Source organism: Typopeltis vanoorti, chromosome 15, assembly GCF_054136105.1.
Source record: "Typopeltis vanoorti isolate ZY-2024b chromosome 15, IOZ_Tvanoo_1.0, whole genome shotgun sequence".
In the NCBI taxonomy this organism is placed as follows: Eukaryota; Metazoa; Arthropoda; class Arachnida; order Uropygi; family Thelyphonidae; genus Typopeltis; species Typopeltis vanoorti.
In genome coordinates, this window is record NC_143563.1 from 121,862,026 (window position 1) to 121,885,480 (window position 23,455).

At 37.1% G+C, this 23,455-nt stretch overlaps 2 protein-coding genes across 2 annotated transcripts in view; one reads left to right on the forward strand and one right to left on the reverse strand.

The window, feature by feature from the left end:
* Positions 1-657: 657 nt before the first annotated feature.
* LOC150099113 (uncharacterized) lies at positions 658-3,700 on the reverse strand. Its single transcript, XM_090405815.1, has 3 exons — positions 3,631-3,700; positions 3,063-3,289; positions 658-2,104 (listed from the first exon to the last, which is right to left on the reverse strand). Exons 1-3 carry the CDS (start codon positions 3,698-3,700, stop codon positions 1,694-1,696), a joined length of 708 nt encoding a protein of 235 aa, XP_090261941.1. The 3' UTR covers positions 658-1,693.
* The window catches only part of LOC150099114 (V-type proton ATPase 116 kDa subunit a 1-like), a 586,531-nt gene continuing 566,723 nt past the window's right edge, over positions 3,648-23,455 (forward strand). The window contains exon 1 of the mRNA XM_090404569.1: positions 3,648-3,861. Coding sequence (XP_090260695.1) covers positions 3,745-3,861 — 117 coding nt within the window. The 5' untranslated portion in view covers positions 3,648-3,744. The remainder of the gene's footprint in view (positions 3,862-23,455) is intronic.

Consider the following 23,455-nt stretch of genomic DNA (forward strand, 5'->3'; position numbering starts at 1 on the left):
GTAATGCTAATTATAGTTTAAAACAGTCTTCTCTTCAAAGATGTGTAGGTTTACCCATTGAAAACCATGTAGCGTAGTGTATCATTTTGCATTCTATATGTGAAAAAAAAAAATTACAATTCAGAGTGTATAAGTTTTCATGTGCTGAACAAAAATGACTTTTTTTTTTTTTTTTTGGTTCTTTCTTTCTACTTCCTTCTTTTAGTACACAAGAAACAGACTATGATTTTTCTCTGCTACAATCTTATCCTTCTGCAGTGATTTGTGATTTTGAAGGATCACTGTTGCTTTGCTGATTCTTGATTTGATTTATTCAAGTGTCCAGTGATTGGAATGCATTGCCTGCCCTGATAATACAATGAGTACAGAGATCGCATTATTTTATGAGCTGTGTGTGTGACTAAGGGACCTCCTTCAATGAGTTTTGAAGGAGGTCCCCCCCCCCCCCCCCCGAGTTCCAGAGAGTAGGTCGGTTCTCCTTGAATTACGATGACTCGAAAAGGGGGTCCCCTGGTGCCTACGGCACCCAATACCCCCAAGTTCTGGACTGGTAGGCCGGTTTTCCTTGAATTCTGAAAACTTGAAAGGAGGTTCCACCCCCTGGTGCCTACAGCACTCCCCTCCGAGTTCCAGACAGGTATGCCAGTTTTCCTTGAATTCTGATGACTCGAAATGGGGGTTACCCCCCCCCGGGTTACGGACTGGTAGGCCGGTTCTTTTTGAATTCAGATGACTCGAAAGGGGTCCCCCCCCTTGCCCCCGGTGCATGCGGCGCCCAACCCCATGAGTTCCGCACTGGTATGCCTGTTCTTGAATTCTGATGATTCGACACTCAGGGTAGCCCTGAGTTTTTCAAAACATTTCAAATAACTTGACACAAAAACGTTACAAAAAAAAAAAAAAAGGCTCATCATTTTATATTATAGAGTAGATATGAACTTCTTGTTATACTGTATACATATGATACACATATACATGTAATAAAACTTCCATATTAATGCAATTTTAAGGTGTCATATTTGCTTTTCTTTTCAGTTATAATAATGAGATGCACTATGCACATTATAATTATTTTTCTTTATGGTGATAATGAGTTAAAGAAATTGCACAGAATCAGAGCTCATTGACAATATGCTTGAAGAGAAACAGTTTATCAGAGATATACTAGCATTAAAAAGAAATTATAACTAATCATATATTTACAAGTTTCTTAAAGTTAAATACAAGAATATACTTTAAGAATATTTATTTAAAAAATTGTATTTTAGCTTATTTAAATTAATTTGCAACTGCACCAGATTCATAAGAATGTTTTAGTTTAACTTTGGCCTTTTCATGATTTTCAACAGCATATCCTCTTATTGTAATAAAGCTACTAATTATTTTTTTTTTCAATTTTACAACTACTTTGTGTAGGCATACTGTTTCTGCCAAATTTTTGTCCACTTTACCATTTTTGTACTTCTCCAATTTGAAAAGACATTCACATTGAACTACTATCTGAAATACAAAATCACTAGCATATATTAAACCGCCCATATTTGAATAGTCAACAAAAATTTTGTGTCTGTTGTCAATAATCTTGCATTTTCATGTGCTGAATTCTTCTATTTAATGTACTGTATGATGGTGTTGGATTGTTTGTTTTTTTTTAGATACTCATACCCATTGACTCCTAAAGTATACAATAATTTTAGCCAGAAATAATACTTTCATTAGACCATTTATGTCCTTCTGACTCATGTTGTAAAGATTGTAACTGTTCTGGTGATAAAAATTTCTTAATTCTTTCAAGTTGCATGGTGGCCGATTTTAAATCTAGTTTTAGTTTCACTATTTCCAACTGCTGTTCGATAATTTTCTTTTGTAGAGTTTCAGTGTGATCAAGTTGAGTGCGTGGTGGTACTATTTCATTTGTTTCTGTTATGTGTGGTTCTTCCCTATTGAAACTATCACCATTTAAGGCACTGTGTTGTTGTTGTTGTTGGATAGCCTGGTTTAGTGGAGGATTTGGATCATCAAAAAGTGTTGGAATGGCATTTTGCTTTAGTTTCTTCCCATTATCTGCCCGTTTTGACTCAAACTGGCTTTCTTCAAAATGGACCTAAATAAGATAGAAATATATTTAAGTTTCTTTTGTTTTATCATAATCTCAACTAAATGGATTATTATTACTTGAAAAATTATATTATTTCTGGACATGGACTAACATTTTGATTTGAAACAAGAGCAACACAAATTACTATTGTATTGTAAATGCACTTTGCAAAAATAAGCCATTAACACCAGCATCAAACTATGCATTCTTAAAAATCAAAGCTGTAGTTTCTTAATTCAAGTTTCTCAAATGAAATGCTATATATTTTCTCTCTATAAAGAATCAAAAGAACAGAATATATTTATGCCAGTTTCTAATGCTGAAATATGATCACTCAAACATTAAGTAAAACATGATTTTTTGTTGCTATTAAAAAATGCAGCAACAACCATTAAGTACAAGTGACTTATTTTACTTAGAAAATAAATATAATATAAGTAAAATGCAATCCAATATTACATAATTCAAATTGAATAATTCATGATTTTATTTCTCCTACATGCATATCGTAAAACGTTAGTTTGATATCATATCATGTATCTCGTATTATATACATCACATTAGATGTCATTTTATATTATATTTATCAATAGGATATGATATGATATTAGGGTGTCCAGAAATAATTTCTGAGTTTTGATAGGGAGAATTATTTAAAAATTAAGTATAGAGACCACGTGTGTTAAGTTTCCAATTTCAAAACCGAATTCATTTTTTTAGAATTAGTTAAACGATTGGATAATTATTAAACTATTTAATATTTATTTAACTAAATTTAAATAGCCGGCAAAGGTTGGTCGATTGGTAGAGCCTCTGTTAATAATGACTCAGTTAAGTAAGTTTGAGCGCGGTTAGTAGTTGGAAGGGACCAATCGTTCGATGCTGTTGGCACACTCTCCCTCGATGAGTCTTTAGACTCCCTGGAGGTGGCAAATAATAATAATATGCTGAATTCAATACTCACTTGACAAAGTCTAGTACAATCTGTTGCCTTCCATCCATCACGATCGCTATTCTGTAGCCATATTGCCCTTCTATCCTGATCTCTTGGAAATCGATAGACTGAATCCTTTAGAATGGTTGTTTGTACAATTTGGAGCAGAACAACCTCCCATTTCGTTATAAAGTCGAAAAAATCAACAGCTCGAAAGAATGCGACTCTCGATCCAATATGGCGACAAGTTGGCGTACCTTATATTTAGAGCCTTAGAAAAAGCATTACAATTAATATACCCACTCCTATAACTAAACACATTTATGCGATACCTGGTGGTAGATGCTTAGTATTTTTTCACATTATTGAAATTATATTTTAACTATATAAAACAGAAATAATTAACCGGAAATGCGCTGATTTTGCTATTTTAAATAAGATCATTTTATACTTCATCTAACTCCTCCGTTATTATGATTTTATAGTTAAGAAAGCTTGGATTCTTGATTTTTAAATTTAATGGAATGAATTATTTTACAGATGCTTCAGCATGGATGTGGCGCGACACCTGTTGAATAATGTTGTTTGCGTGATATACCAGATGATTTGATAACATTTGGGCGTAATCGTAGTTTTAGAGTATTGCTTTTGTAGATTTTCCCCCACATTTCTTCGCAGTTTTCATTTAATTGTTCTATATTAAAGTGTGACGATGGGTGCTTTGTTCAGAAGCGAAGCGATGACGATGTGCCAGTTGTTTATTCAGTATGAAGCTGCATACACGTGTGTTTCAAGCTTAGGCGAAATGGGAGTTGTACAGTTTAGAGATGTAAGTCAAAATTTTATTTAACTTTGACATTTAACAATTGTAATTTAAACCACTTTGATTAGTCATTTTGATTTAAAATTCATTCATTGAGCCAAAATAAACATCATATGTCATTTGAAAGGATTCTTTATTATTATTTCATTTCTGTTTCTGTTTTGAGTTGGTCCCTTCACGATTTCTTATCAACCAACTTCTCTCTTTTTCTCGAGTCAAACTATGCCTTCAGCTCCTTCACTGTTTTCTACTTAACTTATAGTTGGGTTTATGTTAAGGAGAAAAACTTTGTAGTTTTCATGCCCTCGTTCTTTTCTCCTAACTAACATTGTATAAACTCTGATACAACTTTTGTTATCTACCTCTGTACCCTTTCCAAAGGGGTTTCATACTATTTATCCCACTGACCAGATTAAAGCACCATAATCATCCAGATGTAATGTGATCTGATCAGGGCTTTGTATAATGCAATCACTAGCCTTTTATCTTGATTGGTTGGTGTCCCTCTCACTATGCATTAGTCACCTGGGTTGCTTTCATCATCTTTGTGATATGTGTATTGAATTTTAGATTTTTGTTTACCATTACCCCAAGCTCCTTCATATCTCTACTTCCTCTAGCAACATGCTTCCACCAATAGAGTATATGGCCTCCCATAACTATACCAAATTTCAAAATGACATCCCCATTCATCTGCCTACCTTTTTCATCTTATTCAAATTGTGAAGGGCCACGCTCATGTTAGGGACTTAATGGAGTGAAACCACTGAGAAAGTATTAAAATACTATTATAATTACAGCTATTTTGCTTGCTTCAGTTTAGGAGTGCCCCTGTTTAAATGTCATTGGCTATTTACTCATGGATTCTTAGGGCATTGTGAGTGTAAATGTACCAAAAAGTATATGTAGCATAAGGAATAGAAATTTACACATACCTTTTTCTGGGTGTTGCGGCTTTTCCTCTCTTCTGCAATGTCGAAAAACTACTGAGTGTGTGTGTGGGGGGGTAGGCAATTTGGCCGTTTTGACTATTCGTGGCCGTCATCTGAACACATGTTCAGATGATGACCACGAATAGTTGAAACGGACCGCACCCTGTCAACCACCTTTCCCCTTCCCCCCCCATTTTAAAAAATCAACCCTTTCACCTTTTCCCCACCCTATATAATATAATATATATGTTTATATATATGTAATGGATAGAAATATAGAAATATATACAGGAAATAAAATAGCAGTTAAATTAGAATACACCTCAGAATGGAAAGATATATCAAGAGGAGTACGACAAGGATGTACCCTCTCACCTCTGCTTTTCAATATATATATAAATGAAATATTAACAATCTGGAGACAGCATAACCCATTTGGTATACAAATGACCCCGCAAATGAAGATAGATACACTACTATTTGCAGATGATCAAATAGTATTAGCTACATCAGAAGATGACTCATAAAGATCATTAAAATCATTAAATGATATCTCAAAGCAATATAATATGACAATATCCAAAGAAAAAACAAAAATAATGGCATTCAAAGGAGAAAACCCAATAAGAAGTAAAATAGTGATAGATAATAAAATACTAGAACAAGTAAACACTTTCAGATACTTGGGATGTGATCTATCATACGAAGAAGAAAAAGACATAGACACTAAAATATCAAACTTTGTCAAAGTAAATGGCATAATAAATATTATATTTAGGCCATCCCTGGTACAAAAACACACTAGAATCAGACTATATAATGTCTTGTCAAAACCAACTCTACTATACGGAAGCGAAACATGGACCATGAAAAGGAAAGATGAAAAACGAATTCAAACAGCAGAAATGAAGTTCCTCAGAAAAACAGCTGGATATACCAAGTGGGACCACAAAACAAATGAAGAAATCTTATAATCCCTAAAAATAAAACCAATTAATTACTATATAAGACAGTATAAACAAAAATGGCTAGAACATTTAAATTGAATGGACAACAGCAGACTACCAAAAATATTATACAGATACAAAATAAGTGGAAAAAGAAGAATCGGAAGACCAAGAAAGAGATGGCATGAGACCGGAACAGGCCACATGGCCTATATTCCATGTTAGGAAGAAGAAGAAGAAGATATATATTGCGGAAAAAAACCCGGGTTTTTCTAACTTAATTCTACCAAATTGCCTATCCCCCCCCCCACACACACACTCAGTAGTTTTTCGACATCGCAGAAGAGAGGAAAAGCCGCAACACCCAGAAAAAGGTATGTGTAAATTTCTATTCCTTATGCTACATATAATTTTGGTACATTTACACTCACAATGCCCTAAGAATCCATGAGTAAATAGCCAATGACATTTAAACAGGGGCACTCCTAAACGGAAGCAGGCAAAATATCTGTAATTATAATAGTTTATTAAGAGGAGTAACATGGGAGTTTTCCCAGAAATAATATACGTATTAAAATACTATTTAATTCTCCAATATATTTCATCTGTCACTGAGACATCTTCAGGGAGTACAAAGGCAACACAAATTAAACGAAATGAAGTCTCACATTATACTCTGAAATAGTACTGAGAAAGTATTAAAATACTATTTAATTCTCCAATATATTTTATCTGTCACTGAGTCATCTTCAGGGAGTACAATATGAGACTTGTAACACACACAAAGGCAACACAAATTAAATGAAACAAAGTCTCACATTGTACTCTCTGACAATTCCCAGTGACTAAGATGAAATATTGGAAAAATTAAATAATATTTTAGATCCTTTCTCAGTGCTGTTCCACTCAATTAAGCTATTATAAGCGAATGTGTAGGATGATTTAGAGCAGTGCTTCCCAAACTTCTGGGTATCAGGGCCTCCATTGCAAAAATTAAAATATTTCACGCCCCCCCCCCTCGAAAAAAAAATCATAATAGAGAGATATATTATTATTATAGTTATTGTATTTATATTCAATACAAAACATACACAGTGAATATTGCAAAAATCAAATGCACATATTACATTTTTTGCCTCTTACCATTTGGTTCTGAAGAAGATGCGGGCTATTCTGGTAAAATATGAAATACTGTCCTTTTTTTTGAGTCTGTTTCTGCTTCTTCTGATTGTTCGCGGGAATTTTTTTATATTGTTTATCAGCCACTTATCCATCTCAGGGTTAAATTTTTTAACATAGAATAGATCAAATAATATCACCACTTACTGATACTGGCACACCACAGACTGATAACCTGAAATTAGTAAATATTACCTGAATAAGGGAATCCACGGACCAGGAACATTTTTCTCTTTTGTGACTTTTCTCCCTCTAAGGTAATTAAGCCTAACACGAAACAGACAGCAAAGGCAGGTTATTAAAACGTGCATATGATTGGTGCGGTATTAACAAAAGATCGCGCATCCGAAAGATAAAAGCATAGCTGACAATTGAGTTGAAATGCTAACTCTCTTCAACCGAATTCCATATGTGAAACTGCCATAACATTCATTATATATATATATATTACTTAGTTTTAACTCTTTTATGAATTTTAGCACGTTCGGTTGAATTTTATTGCTGCCTTGGGAAATCGAACTTGCACACATCTAATTGATAACAATAGTTTTTAGTTAGATACTGTGTTTGCCCATGCAACATATGGTTTTGTTTCAGTCTATACAGCATAGTTTCTGTATGAGGGGATATGTGATTCATTAATTAGCGTGTTTTTATCCCAGTTGTCTCTAATTGCGCTATTTGTTGAGAAATATATTACACAGACTCCCCATACCTTATTCACTGGCATAATAAAAGTACTTGTTTTTATTGCCTCTGCAGTGTGGTGGCTGTTAGGGAGGACGTGTTGTTTACCACTGCAAGCGAGTTACTATCTCCCCACATGAACTTGTTTAAGCTTTTTTTCATGCGTGAAGTATATGCGAAACTTTTATTGGTAACAGAAAACTAGCTCGGATGACAGTGATAATATAAAACGAGTTTTGATATGTATATAAAGTCAATATCAACAGTCCCTGATTATGAACACGTGATGAAAGGGACAGGAAAATTTGGAGCTTCCCTGGAGAGCATTCAAAGTAGTAGTGGGAGTGGTAGATTTCCATGTTATCCAGAGTAACGCATCATTGAAAGTCACTTGTTCTGCTCTGGTTACAGTGATCAGTTTTAAGTAGTTTATGTTGTTCTCCCAGTAGTAAAATGATTTAACAAATATAGTAATTCAATACATATAACTATTGCCTTGAAAAAATGCAGTTTATTTTTATTTACATAAAACAGTGGTAAATACAATTAACCACTGCTTTGAAATGAAACATATGAATAAGCAATATTTACTAATATTCATTAAGCACCGAAATATGCAGGAAGCAAAGTTTGTGAACCAACACCAATGTGTGAATTTTTCCATTAAAATATAAAAAATAACAAAAAAGAAATAAATAATAAAAGTTAAATACATTTCTTTTAAAATAAAAAAAAATCTACTTAGTCTTAAAACATTTTAAATTTGTTTTCATTATTTCACGGCCCCTCTCAACAAAACCTACGGGCCCCCAAGGGGGCCGCGGCCCACAGTTTGAGAATCGCTGATTTAGAGGAACAGATGGAATTACTTGTATAAGAGACTGACTGCATTAAAATGTGTTTGGTATGAATTAACTGGAGAGGCTGTTGCTGGAAGAGAGAGTAATGGCAATAGAAATTTTGAGCAAATCAGAGAGGAGGAGGTCAGCAAAGTAGGGAAGAAAAAATTGAAGGAGAGATTATGAATGAAGAGGTAAGTAGCGTGAATGATGGAAATAAATGAGCAGGAATCCAAGACTTATACAGAAACTGTTATGGCAGACAGGAAGATATTGTGTGAGAAGTGTGGATGCTGGATGCAGAAGTGAATGTGTGATCCAACAAGGAAGAATTGAGATCGCCTGAGATGTGTCGTGTGGGAGGGAGGACGCATTTAGATTTGAGGAGTCATGGGATTAATGGTGTGATAGAGAGGAATGGTCAAGGGAAGGATTCACATCTGCGAAGTAGTGTCAGTGGGATTTCTTATGGAACAGGAAATGAGCTATCGTGTTTGCTTTTTAATGTCAGAGGTATCTGAAATAAGAGAATGAAATTATTATTATTCAGGCCTCCATGGAGTCAAAGAATCATCGTGGGAGGTCCTTTCTAAGAAACACAAGTTTGTCAAGACACGATGAGGGAGGTCCCTCTTAGGAAACACAAAGTCTATCATACCACTCCTTAAATGCATTGACCATTCTTGCTCTCACCACTCCATCAAGCAATGCATTCCATGGTTCAACCACCCTCCATGCTAAGAAACCACTCCTCACCCTCTTTCTCAGTTTCCTTTCGTAACTTCCAGGGATGGCCCCTTGTCATGACTCCTTCCTGCTGTACCAAGCGAAAGAACTTCCCAGTGTCAACCCTGTAACCACCTCTCAACAGTTTAAAAGTCTCAATTATATCACCCCTCCTCCTCCTATCCACCAAACTCTGCGGTCCACACTCCCTCAGCCGATCCTTATAACTAACCTTGTACAGTCCTGACATCATCTTTGTTATCCGGCTTTATAATCTTTCCACAGTTAATTTATCCCCTTCAAATCCTGGGGACCAGATCTGAGAACAATAGTCTAAGTGTGGTCTGATCAGAGTCTTATACAACGGAATGATAACCATTTTATCTCTGCAGGTCAGTGTCCTTCTCATTATTGCAGCAATCCTCTTTGTTACTTTCACTACCTTTGGAATATGTCCCCTAAATTTTAGATTTCTATCGATCATCAAACCCAGATCTCTTGTCTCCCCTACTTCCTCCAGTTTAACTCCTCCCATAGCATATGCAGTGTCATATTGATGTGTCCCAAACCTCAAGACCTTACATTTTGTTGCATTAAACTGACAACCCCATTCATTTGTCTATCTATCTAGCTTATTCAAATCCTCTTGCAGGGCTACCACATCTGCACTATTACTAATAACCCTTCCCAGCTTCGCAACATCTGCAAACAACCGAATATACCCCCTTGCAATCCACGGACAATGTCACTGATATAAAGATTACACAATATAGGTCCCAGTACTGATCCCTGTGGAACCCCACTTGTAACCTTTTGTCTCTTTGATATTGCTCCACCATACACAACTCTCTGATACCTATCAGACAGCCAATCCTGAATCCAGTTGACCAATCTGACATCCAGACCCATGTGTTGCAACTTGAATATCAGCTTATCATGTGGCACCCTGTCAAATGCCATTGCTAAGTCTAGGAAAATGGCAGTATATGCCTTTCCTTCATCTAATGCTCTTGTAACTTTATCATAAAAGGCTAGCATATTGCTAAAACAAGAGTGCCCCCTATACAAATCCATGTTGACTCTCACTGATAACATTACCCTCATTTGCCCAATGCTGTATATTGTCCCTCACTACTTTCTCCAAGATCTTACTAACTACTGATGACACACAAACTGGCTTATAATTAGACACTTCCAGTCTGCTACCGCCCTTATGCAATGGCACTATCTTACCTTCCTTCCATTCCATGGGCACCTTTCCCGCAGCCAGACTTTCATTGAAAAGCCAGGTCAAGGGCACTGTCAGTTCCTTAGCACATTCTACCATCCAGTCCCATTTACTAACATCCAGAATACTCAGTGTGTGGAACATACTCTTGTCCTGCACCTCTAAACCTCGAACCTGCTCTATCCCTCTAGTATGCAAATTGACTCCTCCAAGATGAAATACTCCAATAAAGTGTTCATTGAACAATTCCACTATATCCTCTGCATCAGTCACTCTATTCCCATTTTTATCCCACAATGTCACTTCCACAGTCATTTCTCCTTCTACTGGCCACATAGTTAAAAAAAATTCCGTAGGATCTTCCTTGGATCTAAGGGCCAATCTTTTCCCATATTCCAATTTCGCCTTCCTTACCATACTAGTCACTCTTCTGGCCTGTGTCTTATATTCTTCATGCATCTTCTCTTTACCTGTCTCCTTATATCTCTTCCATAGCCTCTTTTTCGCATGTAGCTCCTGTTTATTACTGTTTGTCATCCACTTGACTCCAAATTGTGTACTCTTCTTCATTCGTGGAATACAGCTTACCATTGCTGCCAACAAATATTCCTTCACAATTTCCCAAGCACTAACGATATCGTGGCCTTCCAATTCCTCCCTCCACGAAACTTCCCCAAGTTGACGTCTAAGACTATTGTAATCAACTGCTTTATAATTCCACATACGTTCCCATCTGTTTGATACTCCTGCATGTCTGTTCATTTTCCAAGTGAAAACCATACGGTCACTCTCTCCAACTGGTGGGAGAGATGTCATCTCAGTTATTATCCGATCTTCTGATGCTATAACCAAATCCAAAACTCTTGAACCTCTTGTTCACTCTGTTACATGTTGCCTAAGACATTTGTCCCTCAAGAATTTTAGAAATTCCATTCCCTTATTGCTACATGCATCTTCCTTTCCCCAATCTATACTGCTGTAGTTAAAATCTCCCATAACAATCGTTCTTCTTGCACTTGCCACACTCAACTGTGTCAACATCTCCTGGTCCCCACCCTCTGTGCTCCTTTGTCTGTAGCAACACCCCACTAAATATCCTGTCTTGCCCACCTCCACCTCACACCATATGCTTTTAAAATTATTAGTGTCACAGCCTTCTAAAGCCTCCACTCTTAGAGGACATTGGTCGTCACATATCATGAGCAGTACTCCACCACCACACTTTAACTTCCTATCCTGCCGAAAAATGCTGCACCCAGCAACTTCTATTCGTGTTATTATATCCTCTTCTGTCAACCACGTCTCTGTGATCCCAATAATCTTTGGCCAGGCTGATGCTATCAGTGCCACCAATTCCTCTTCCTTATTCCGAATACTTCTGGCATTGGTTTAAAGCATAAAAATGCCATTGTTTCTGTACCCAGAATTATCCCCTCTAGACTCCACTGGGCTCAGCGTTACCTGATGTCGTCCCCCTTATCCCAAGTACCCATTCCCACAAGAGGCCACCCCTGCTACCATCTGCACTGAGACACACTGACTCTCGTTCAGAACAGCAATTTCTCCAGATGCCCACGTCCTTCCTCATTCAAATGCAGGCAGTCTCTCGCATGCATTTCCTCTCTGCTCTCAAACGCACTCCAAGCATCCACACATTCGAATCCTCTCTTCTGACACATTCTCGCGATTATGCCATTCAATATCACTGCTCTTCTGCTCAGCTCGATATTATCATACCTAGGCAACACACACACACATTATCTTTCCTCGCTTGTCTTCTTTCGTACAACCTGAAGCAAGAATCTCATATCTCTCACTGCCCTACTTACACCACCACTCAAGTCATTTGTTCCCACCATCACAATCATCTCATCCACCCTTTCACCTCTCTTAATTGCCATAGTGACACTTTCTATCGTTCCTCCTGGCAAACACTCTTCACGCATCCTATCTTGAACACCACGGATTTTTCAGTCCCCATACATTACACCTCTTACCACCATATTCCTCAATTGCTCACATGCATCCCTCCCTCTCCCTCTTGTAACAGTTTGTCTCTGTGCTCCCCTACTTACCTGCCTTCCTGACATCACTCTATCTCTAGTCCCTGTGTTCCCTTGCATTCCTCTCATTCCTTCTCTCCTGCTGTTTCTATTCTTTCCTCTTCTATCATTCCTATATCTTACACTCATTTCCTCTCTCCCACTTATCCTATTTTCACCTCTTCTATCATTCATACAACTCTCTCTCAATCCCCTCTCCTCTGCTATTGTTCCTATTCTCTCCTCTTCTCTCATTCCCATAACTCTCTCTCGCTCCTCCTCTGATTCACCTCGCATTCCTCTCTTCCATTCGCTTAATTTCATCTTTCACACTTCTTATCTCATTCCCCAGACATTCCACCTGCTCTTTCAGCTCATCTATCTCTCTCTCTCTCTGTAAGTCAGCCATTCAACCTCCCAATTGAGATCTCCTAAAACTTCAGAATCATTCAACCTTTCCATACTCCCCACTTATTATTTTATTCATACTTCTTTTGCCCTCTATCATACCTGTCATCTCTCTACGTGCAGAATCTCCCGTCTCTGACCCAACGAGGTCAGTTATAGTCTTAATGAGGTCAATTTTATGGTCATTTCTAAATCACCAAGTTCTTCCCATTGCCTGCATTTTGCGCATATACTCCCCCCCCTCTTTCTCCTGCCACATATACAATCGCCATGGCGCATACGTTCTGCAAGTCCCACATGTTACAAAATCCTGTATGATATCACGCAAAATGGAGTCCTTAAATGGGGAGGGACTTGGCGATACACCATTTGTAATTTTAACTGTCGCTGCCGCCATTATTTAAAATAGTGTCACTAATTAGTGTAAAAAAAAAATAAACGCTAAATAAGTATCAGGGAGTATAACTATAAGAAAAAGTACAAACAATTTCAAACAGAACATTTAAGTACACTAGATATAAATAAAACGAAATAACTAAATAACAAAACTTATCCTTCGTCTTGTCTTCCACCGTTATGCATTCAATTCTGATCCCGTCTTCTCGGTAACCAAAATACACAATATCGCGACAACCACTGACGGACACTTGTATTCCAGAAAACAACTTAGCAATATAAAAACGTAGAAAAAAATGGACTATTCACCAATTAATAAGCACTTTCTTCAGCACAGCTCAAATTCCCTGCCACGTGCTATGCTGACTCTAGTGCCACTCAAATTGTTACAGTGATTGTTATTCTTTCAAATATGTTGGAATAAGTGAGGTGTGAAGACCTTCATAGCTCAGTTGGTATACATGAGCCATGTGGTTGAACTAGGTTCAGATCCGGTCTGCAACATGAGGAGCATCATCAGGTCTTTTCAATGAATTGGTGAGTTAGCTGATTTCATAAGGAGGTAGAGGGTTTTCCCCTCCTGGAAACTTGGAGTTTTTGTCCCTCCTCTTCTTCTTAAGTAGCTTCTCTAATATCTAGGTTAGCAATCATGGTATGCTAGAGTGTCTGTTTCTCTTCTATCCTTTTGATCTCATAATAACTCGTTACTCATCCGTTTCTTTACATCATCAACTTAAGAAGTTCTTGGTCTATCAGAAGATCTTTCTTCTCTCTAATTTTCCCTCCTCTATTTCCAGAGATGTTTCCTCTGCTGATTATCTTAATATATATCCTCCAATTTGGCATTTTCTTTATAGGGTCTTCCACAAGTCCTCTTTTGGTTCCCATTAATTTCAATATTATTATTATTCGTGATACTTCCAAGGAGTCGAAAGACTCATTGCGGGAGGACACCCACTGTACAACTCTCCATCTCCACCACTACCGAACTGCTACTACTAATCAACTACATCAGCTCCATCTACTGCTCACAACCACCACAAGTATTTTTTTGTCTGAAAATTACGTGTTCTGAAGGGCCGATTTGTCTGTGCGGGATGAAAAACCCGAGTTTCCGGAGGGAAAACCCTGCCACAACCGTATGAGATCGGCTAACTCACCTTCAATTGAAAAAGTCTATATAAAGATGTCTCCTGTTACGACGTCAATAACTCTTCATTATACTTCATGATACTTTTTTTGATACTTCATTAATTTCAATACCTCTTCATTTTGTCTCTCACACAACAGGCAAACCCAGTCACATGAACGCATAGTTCTACATACACAAAACACTTACCCCTAGAAGGATCCAGCAGAGGAGTGGCAAGCTGACTGCATTAAATTGCCTAAAGCCCCTAATCAGCTAACTCAATCCATCACGGATAGATGAGAAATGAATTGATGGAAATGAGATGTGGCTAGATGAGGATGACATTCTAATCTTTAAAGGTACCCATGGAATGACTATAAACAATAAATTACATGATAACCACAGTAATTAACATTAATGAAATGAAAGTACAGATATTTCATACTGAAAACAACAGTACATCAGTGTGTAGAAACAAGCAAATTACAAGAACAGCAACACAAGGTATGTATGCAGTAACAGTTTTTAATTTACCAATTAAAAACTGTTGCTGCATGCTAGAAATTAATATTAATAAATAATATTATTAAAAACTTTTTGATGGTTACATAAGATAAGAATTCCGATCTTTTGGGAGAGAGAGAGACAATCCTTTCGATTCAGATTTGGCCAATGTAGAAGGGCTTCGCAACTTTCTTTAATTAAAAGACGTTCATATTTAAACCTCCATCTATGGAGAAGATGAGCTTCATCCCACTGGATACTATGTTTAGTGTCAATACTGTATTGGACCAGACCAGACTTTTCAGATTTTCATGTAGTCGATATAATACTGATGTTCATTAATTATTTTTTCCACAGAACAGCCTGTCTGCCCAAAGTATGTTAGATTACATTCACACAGTATCTGGTAAATGCCAGCTAATGATAGAGGTACCAGTTTGTCTTTTGTAGATGGCAACAGATGAGAAATTTTGTTGATAGGAAAATTATATTATTATTATTACCCAAGACCTCATGGAGTCAAAGACTCATCTGGGAGGTCCTTTTATCTCTCTCTCTCTCTCTCTCTCTCTCTCTCTCACACACACACACACCTACCTACCTACCTCATCATACCGTGTCTTGAACACACTCGAACTCCTTGCAGACACCACAATCTCAGGCAAGGCATTCCAATCATTCACAACTCTGCACGAAAAAAACCTGCCTCTCACTTCCCTACTCGCACCCTCTTTATACAGTTTCCAGGGATGATCTCTGGTTCTCCCCTGATCTCCCACTGTTCTCTGTAGAACTTCTCCACCATTGATCTTAAAACAACCCCTTACCAACTTGTAGGTCTCTATCATATCTCCCCTCTTCCTTCTCTCCACCAGACTCTACAAATTACATCTTCTCAATCTTTCCTCATACTCAACATTCCAGAGATCAGAAACTACCTTAGTCAGTCGCTTTTGGACCCTTTCCAACATCTCTCTTCATCCTTCTGAAAACCCGGCAACCAAATCTGGGCACAATAGTCCATGTGTGGCCTAATCAAAGCCTAATACAATGGAACAAGAATCTCCCTACTTCTACACGTCAGTGTCCTCCTCATCATTCCCAGAAGTCTTTGTGTTGTCTTCACAATTTTGGCGATGTGTCCCCTAAATTTTAGATCCTTATCCACTGTCACTCTCAGATCTCTTATTTCATCTACCTCCAACAATATATTCTCACCAAGCATAAATTCTGTATCCCATCTTTGTTTTTCAAATTTTAAAACCTTACTTTTGCAACATTGAACTCACATCCCCTTTTGCTTGCCCAATCACTGAATTTATTCAAGTCTTCTTGCAAGGCCACAACATCTTCACTACTCTTTATGGTTCATCCCAGCTTTGTATCATCTGCAAACAACTGAATATCTCCATCCAAATCTTTGCCAATATCATTAACATACAAATTAAATAGTAATGGTCCTAAAACAGAACCCTGAGGCACTCCACTAGTGACTTTCCTTTTCCTGGATATCGCACCCCCATACACAACTTGTTGATACCTGTCAGATAGCCAGTCTCCAATCCAATGCACTAATGTAATATCCAACCCCATCTGCTCTAGTTCGACTGTCAACTTATCATGAGGTACTCTATCAAAAGCTTTTGCGAAATCCAAGCATATTACTGTGTATCCTTCTCCTCTGTCCAAGGAAGCAGTCACATTATTGTAATAAGTAAGTAGATTACTAAAACATGACCTCCCTTTTGCAAATCCATGCTGTCCATCAAAGATTATACCATTGTTGTCAACCCAACTCTGGATCCTAGTTCTCACAAGCTTCTCCAAGCACTTAACCACAACACCTGACACAGAGATAGGCCTATAGTTTGATGCTTGAGTTCGATCACCTCCTTTATGAAGTGGCACAATCTTGCCCTCCTTCCACTCTTTAGGAACTTGACCAAGTGCAAGACTCATATTAAAAAAATATGTCAAGGCAGGTGTCAACTCTCTGGCACATTCCTTCAGAATACACGGTGATATATTATCAAGGCCCACAGCCTTATTTACATCTAGTTTACTCAACTCCCCATACACCTCTTGCTCACTTACAGTCAGTCTCTCCTTCCCATCATCAACTGCTCTCAATCTCTCCATGAAGTCACATTCACAAGATCGAAAGATTTTTATGAACTGCTCATTAAGTATTTCCACCACACATTCTGCAACAGCTGTCTTTATACCATTTCCTCCAATCAATGTCATCCTTCCATAATCATTCTTTCTTTTGCTGGCTACATATCGAAAGAACTCCCTAGAATTCTTTTTGGCTTCATTAGCTAACTGCTGTTCATACCTCTCTTTAGCTACTCTCACCAACCAAGTCACCCTCCTTGCCTGGTCTTTGTAGACCTCATGAAATTGGTTACTTCCACTTCTCTTATGCTGCCTCCACAATGCCCCTTTTCTCTGTATCGCATGCTTAATCTCTTTATTCATTCATCTCACACCTACCTTATTTAACCTTCTCACCCTTGGAATACACTTAGACATTGCATCTATTAGAGAGTTTTTGGAAATCCCCCAAGCTGCATTGATCTCTTTTCCAGCTAACTCCTCATTCCATGCTACACCCGCAAGCTGTCTCCTGAGCTCTTCATAATCCCCCCCCCCCCCTTTTGTAGTTCCACATATACCTTTTCTCACAGGGATCCTTGCACTGCTGGCAACCACCCAGGTAATTACCTTATGGTCACTTCCACCAATGCCACCTTGCCACAAAAAAATGTGGGAATGAGATGGTACTTTTTCAGAATTCTACCAATTGGTTCAGAGATGCCAGAAATATAAGGGATTGGTGTTGGGTTTGATTAGGGTTGTAACCATTAAATTCCATTAATGTTTTGATAGTGAGAAGTTCTTGTTATTAGCTTGAGGGAGAGCAGCACACCTTATGTACTTTATTAATTAAAGACTTGATAACACTGATTTTTTGAGAGGTGTGATGAGCAGACTTTTGATGAATGTATCTGCCAGTAAAGGTAGGTTTTCGATAAACACTGGTGAATAAATTACCAGAGGCTGTGCTCTTAAGAAGGATGTCCAAGAATGGTAAACTACTGTCCAAGAATGGTAAACTACGAGCCTTTTCTTTTTCCATGGTGAATTGAATGTGTGTGGGTAAAGGAATGAGGCCAAACAGCAAAGACATCATCAACATAACGAAACCAGTGAGAGGGTTGGGGATGAATGGATGGATGAGATCAAGGTATCTTCCAAATGGTTCAAAAAATAGTTGGCAAAGATGGAGACAGAGGGCTACCCATGGCAGTACCTTCAACTTGTCTATAGATCTTGTTTTTCCAGCTGAAATATCTTGATTCTATAACAAATTCAAACACCTTTGCAATATCAGGAGGGTAATTATCATATAGTAACTTAACAGTGTCAGATAATGGAATGTCAGTAAAGAGGGAAGCAATGTCAAAGCTGACTAACAAATCCGACAGTTGTATTTCAATATCCTTGATTTTCTCAAGAAAATGTTTGGAATTCTTGATGAATGATCTGAATTGTCCAGTATGGGCAGTTAATAAACATGACAGAAATTTAGCAATTCTATATGTGGGAGAGTCAATGCAATTCACGAATGGGTCTTACTGGATAATCTTCTTTATGAATTTTTGGGAGGCCATATAAACGAGGAGTTCTAAAATGAGTGCATAACTTGTCCGCAATATTTTGATCCCAGCTAACAACTTCATCAAACAGCTTATTTAATTGTTTAATTTGGTGATTGAATTAAAACTAATTTCTTGATAGATGGAGATATCCTGTAAAAGGCAGTCTATTTTTCTCTTATAGTTGACCTTATCCATTATTACTACTGCTTTTTCTTTATTTGTTTTTGAAATAGATATATTTCTTAAGATATATTCCTTATTGCAGTTTTGCAGTAGTGAAGATTTGTTCGTGAACTTTTAAACAATAGGCACTTAATAAACAGTATTTTGCTGTGATATTTGGAAGTATGCTTAAAAAAGTAATGAATAATATACATTTCTAGGCTTCACCTTTTGTAATAAAAATTACTATTACAGCACGTAGTTTGAACAGTGGTTATCCAAGATACATATATATATATATATATATAGAGAGAGAGAGAGAGAGAGAGACAATGAACTTTGTGGTATTTGAATAGCTTGGGAAATGGCACCTTCAGATAGTGGATCCTTCTGCATACTTCTGTACCTTTAGAGCAGTGTTTCTCAAAGTGTGGTACGCGTACCCCCGGGGGTACTTGGCAATTTTTGGCTATACATAATTAAAGGAGTCATTATATTTTTCAACAAACAGTGCAATTAGAGATAACCGGGATAAAACGGCACTAACTAATTAATCACATCCCTCTCCAACAGAAACTGCTGTATAGACCAAGCAAAACCATACATTGTCGGTGGAACATATGGTTTTGCTTGATACCACCCCCGTCGTTAACGTGTTAAAACTAAGAAATATATTGAAAGTTTATTTTTCACTTGGTCAGACTATAATAAATTTAGTTTAATCCTTTATCCAAGTGTGTGCAAACAAAGTTTGCGCCTGAAAGCATCTTCAGGACTGGGGTAAAGCTGTACAACACCGGGCGACTCCTTGCAAAGGTGGAGCAAGCTTCCAACACTCCTACCTCAGTGCCTAAGAAATATATAGTGAATGTGTTTCAGATTTAATGGAATTCGGTTGAAGGGAATTAGCATTTCAACTCAACTATTAAAATGCTAATTTGTCTTTGGTTCACGTGACCTTTTGTTAATACCGCACCAATCATATGCATTTCTTCGCTGCTCTACATATCTCAAGTCTTGTAAATTACTGGTAATTTTTGCTTTAAACCACCATTAGCATCGATCACAGCTTCAATTCTGCTTCGGAACCTCGAACAAGCTGATGCTACAGTCTCCCTGGGAAGGGCCGCAAAAACTGTTTTAATTTTATCCATTAACTGGGCTTTTGTATTACTGGAAGTGCGATTGGTGTCTTTTTCAACTGCGCCCCATACAAAATAATCCATGGGGTTAAGGTCTGGGGAGTTTGGAGGCCAAACATTTGGACTGGTGAAGTCGTAGAAATTTTCAGACAACCATTTTTGACTTTTCCCAGAGGTGTGGCAAGGGGCCGAATCCTGCTGCCATACATACGGCCTACCATTGGCTACCCTTGTTATCCAGGGCTTGACTACAGTTAGCAACTCCACGAACAAAGCCCGAATTCCAATGCCAGGGTTCTTCAACACCTGTTCCTGCAGATTTGCGAGGAATTCTGCTGTACGAACGCAATCAGATCGTCTGCTAGGGATCTTTCTTCTTGCTACATCCTCGTAGTCACCATTGCAAGTCTCTAGTTCATGCCTGATTGTTTTTACTGTATTCAGGGAGCATTGGGCAGCAGTCGTAATATCCTTATTTTGATGGCGGGCACGAATCATCATGATACAAGTTATTCTCTTCCATGATTCAGGTGGGTTCCAGCTATCCATCCTTTCTGACATCTTGTATATGAATGAAGAAGGGTCCAAACTTTTAAATGAAGAGAAGTGTGTGTTAATACATGTAACTTACGGAAAAATATAATTAATTATAAATATGTCAAATTTATCCCGAACACCCTGTATCTAGAGAACCAAAATTTAAAAATAAATCATATTTTTTGTTTACATGAACATATAAAATCAAATATAATAGATATTTAATTTTAATTAATATTTTAAATTAATATATTATTTTTAATTAATTAATTTTTTAATTAATTAATGAATTTATTTTTTATTAATTAGGTGTACTTGGTAATAATGAAAATTTAAGAGGGGGGGGGTACGCTGATATCTGAAGTTTGAGAAACACTGCTTTAGAGTGATATTTTTCCTGGGATGCATTGCATATGTATGAATTTTGGTATCACAATACTAGTGCTCACATTGTAAACTAATAATAATAAAAGTGGAGTGGGGGGGGTTATTATGCTTACAGGGAAATGAATGGATAACTAACCCCATCAAAGAAATATAAAGTACACATGTAAACACACTGGAAAGGGATTTAACAATGTAGGTGTTTTTTTGTTCCCAAGAACATATATATATGTAGCAGGGAAATGATGAAAATAGGGATTTGATCAATTCACGGAAGATGTTAAAATAACAACTCTGTGGGGTGATTTCCCTGAAGAAAGTAAGTGATTTGATCAAATCCCTTAACTGTTTTAGTGAAAAGATGAAATAATATTGTTTAGATATTAAAAGTATTTATTTAGTAAACCATGCATTATTAAATGTAGAATAGTTAATACAACAATAGTCATTGAAAACAAATTATTTATTCAAAACTAATTAACAATAGAAATAGGTACTTAAGCTGATATTTTTAAAAACAAAAAGGATATTTTTAGTGAAATTTTAAACATTTTTCGTGAATGTAATTAATAAATAATAATGTTTATTCATTTTTATTAAAACACATTGATTTGTGTCATCTCGAGTTACAAAGTACGTTACTTTTTTTACAGGCACATCTTTTTGTTTTACATTGTAATTTGGATTGCTCACAGGAATGAATCCTTGTGTATTGCTCACAGGAATGAATAACTTCTTAAATCCTTGACCTCCAAATACGGATAATTTTCCTGCAATTTACGCAGACTTAGGTTAATTCGTGGAACTGTTTCGGTAAATGTTGTAGTAGCTATTTGAAGAGCGTTTCTAGGTAGCCAATCTTTTATAATTCCAACTGAGGTACCAATTTGGTATAAATTATTTTTTATATCTAATACGATCCCCACGATGTTATTTCCATCTAATGGGCCTCTATCTACCTTAGGTACATACACCAAAACTGTGGAATTCACTAACACGTCTTTAAATTTCTTCAAAGAAACTGCTTTCATTTTTTCAGTTGATCTTTTCAGGTGTTTTGCAGCATTTTCCCTTTGATCTTTAATGCTCTCTTCTTTTTGGCATAAATAGCATAGAATTTTCGATCCATATCCTTCTTCTCCTACTGTATTCCCACATATTGAGTGCACCGGATTTTTACAAATGTCACATGAATGGGCTCCAGTAGATTCCATTCTACAAACAACACAACATGCTTTACTGTCGCTGACAGCTGCTTCCCCTTCTGATGCAAGTAACACCACAGATGTTTTAACTGTTGAAGCAGGAGTTGAAGTAGAGTTGTTAACTGGTTCGAGTTGTTTTATTGTTGATAAAGAAATTGATTCAATTTCTGGTAGATCCTCTAAATTTATAGCCTTTTTGGTGAGTAAATCAGCTGCCAGTAGATCGTGTGACATTGAAGTGTTATTGTTGGTTGATTTAACTATTAATAGATCATTTGAAGTTGAAGCATTGTAATCAATTAATTCAGATGCTGGCGGATCATTTGAAGTTGAAGTGTTGTTGTTGTTCTCTAAGGAAGCTGCTGGTAAGTCTTCTGGTGTTAAAATAATGTCATGGTCCTGCTGATTAAGAAATAGATCCAAGTCCTCTTCAGTAACAAGTTTTTCAAGCAACTCTTTCGAAATATGACTAGTTTGGAGTCCTGTTTTTGGTTCTGTTCCAAATAAAGCTTTGTAAGGTGATCATTTAATGGTTCGATGAAAAGAGGAATTCTTTTGGAATTGAACAAAGTAACAACCTATAGCCCAATTTTTTGTGTCATTGTCAATTAGCCAAGCACGTAACATAGCTTCAACATCTTGATTTGATCGCTCAACAGATCCTTGACTAGCTGGATGTCTAGGCCTACCATTTACAATTTTACACGTTGGCCACAGGCTTGTTAATTCTTGTATGACAGCAGCCGTAAACTCACAGCCATTGTCGCTTTGTAGTATATGAAGACAACCTACTTCCAAAAATATTTTTAATAGCTCCATTGCTACTTCAGCAGCTCTTTTTGGAGTCAACGGTCGAAGAAAGCTGAATTTCGTCGCGTGGTCCTGGTAGTTTAATAGCCATTTGTAATTTCTATCTGGTGTCGACTGTAAGTCAACTAAATCGACTTGGCCCACGATGATTGAAGTCGCTAGATACAATTGGACAAACAACGATTCCTTTGTTTGAAAATTTTTTTTTAGACTGACATACCGTGCACAGCTTTAAAAACTCCAGTACAACTGAAGTAGGTATTAGGTATTTTGATTTCAAACTATACAGCATTTTATCTCTTCCTCCATGGCCAGTTGACTGATGGGTTTCCCGAAGTATGTGGTAAAAATTTTCTGTTGGTACTATTTTCACAATTGGATCGAATTCAGACTTTCTCTTCAAAATCAAAGATTTTTTAGTACCTACTTCCATAACATTGTATTTTTTTCCATAATAGTACTGTTTATGTGTCCATTGCAGTTTAAGTAGTGGTGCTAATTTAAATTGTTCAATGATTGTGACAGCTTCTTCTATCTTTAGTTTAATTCTTTATCCAAGTGTGAGCAAACAAAGTTTGCGCCTGAAAGTATCTTCAGGACTGGGGTAAGGTGGTACAACACCAGGGCAACTCGTTGCAAAAGTGGAGGAAGCTACCAACATCTCCTGTCTCAGTA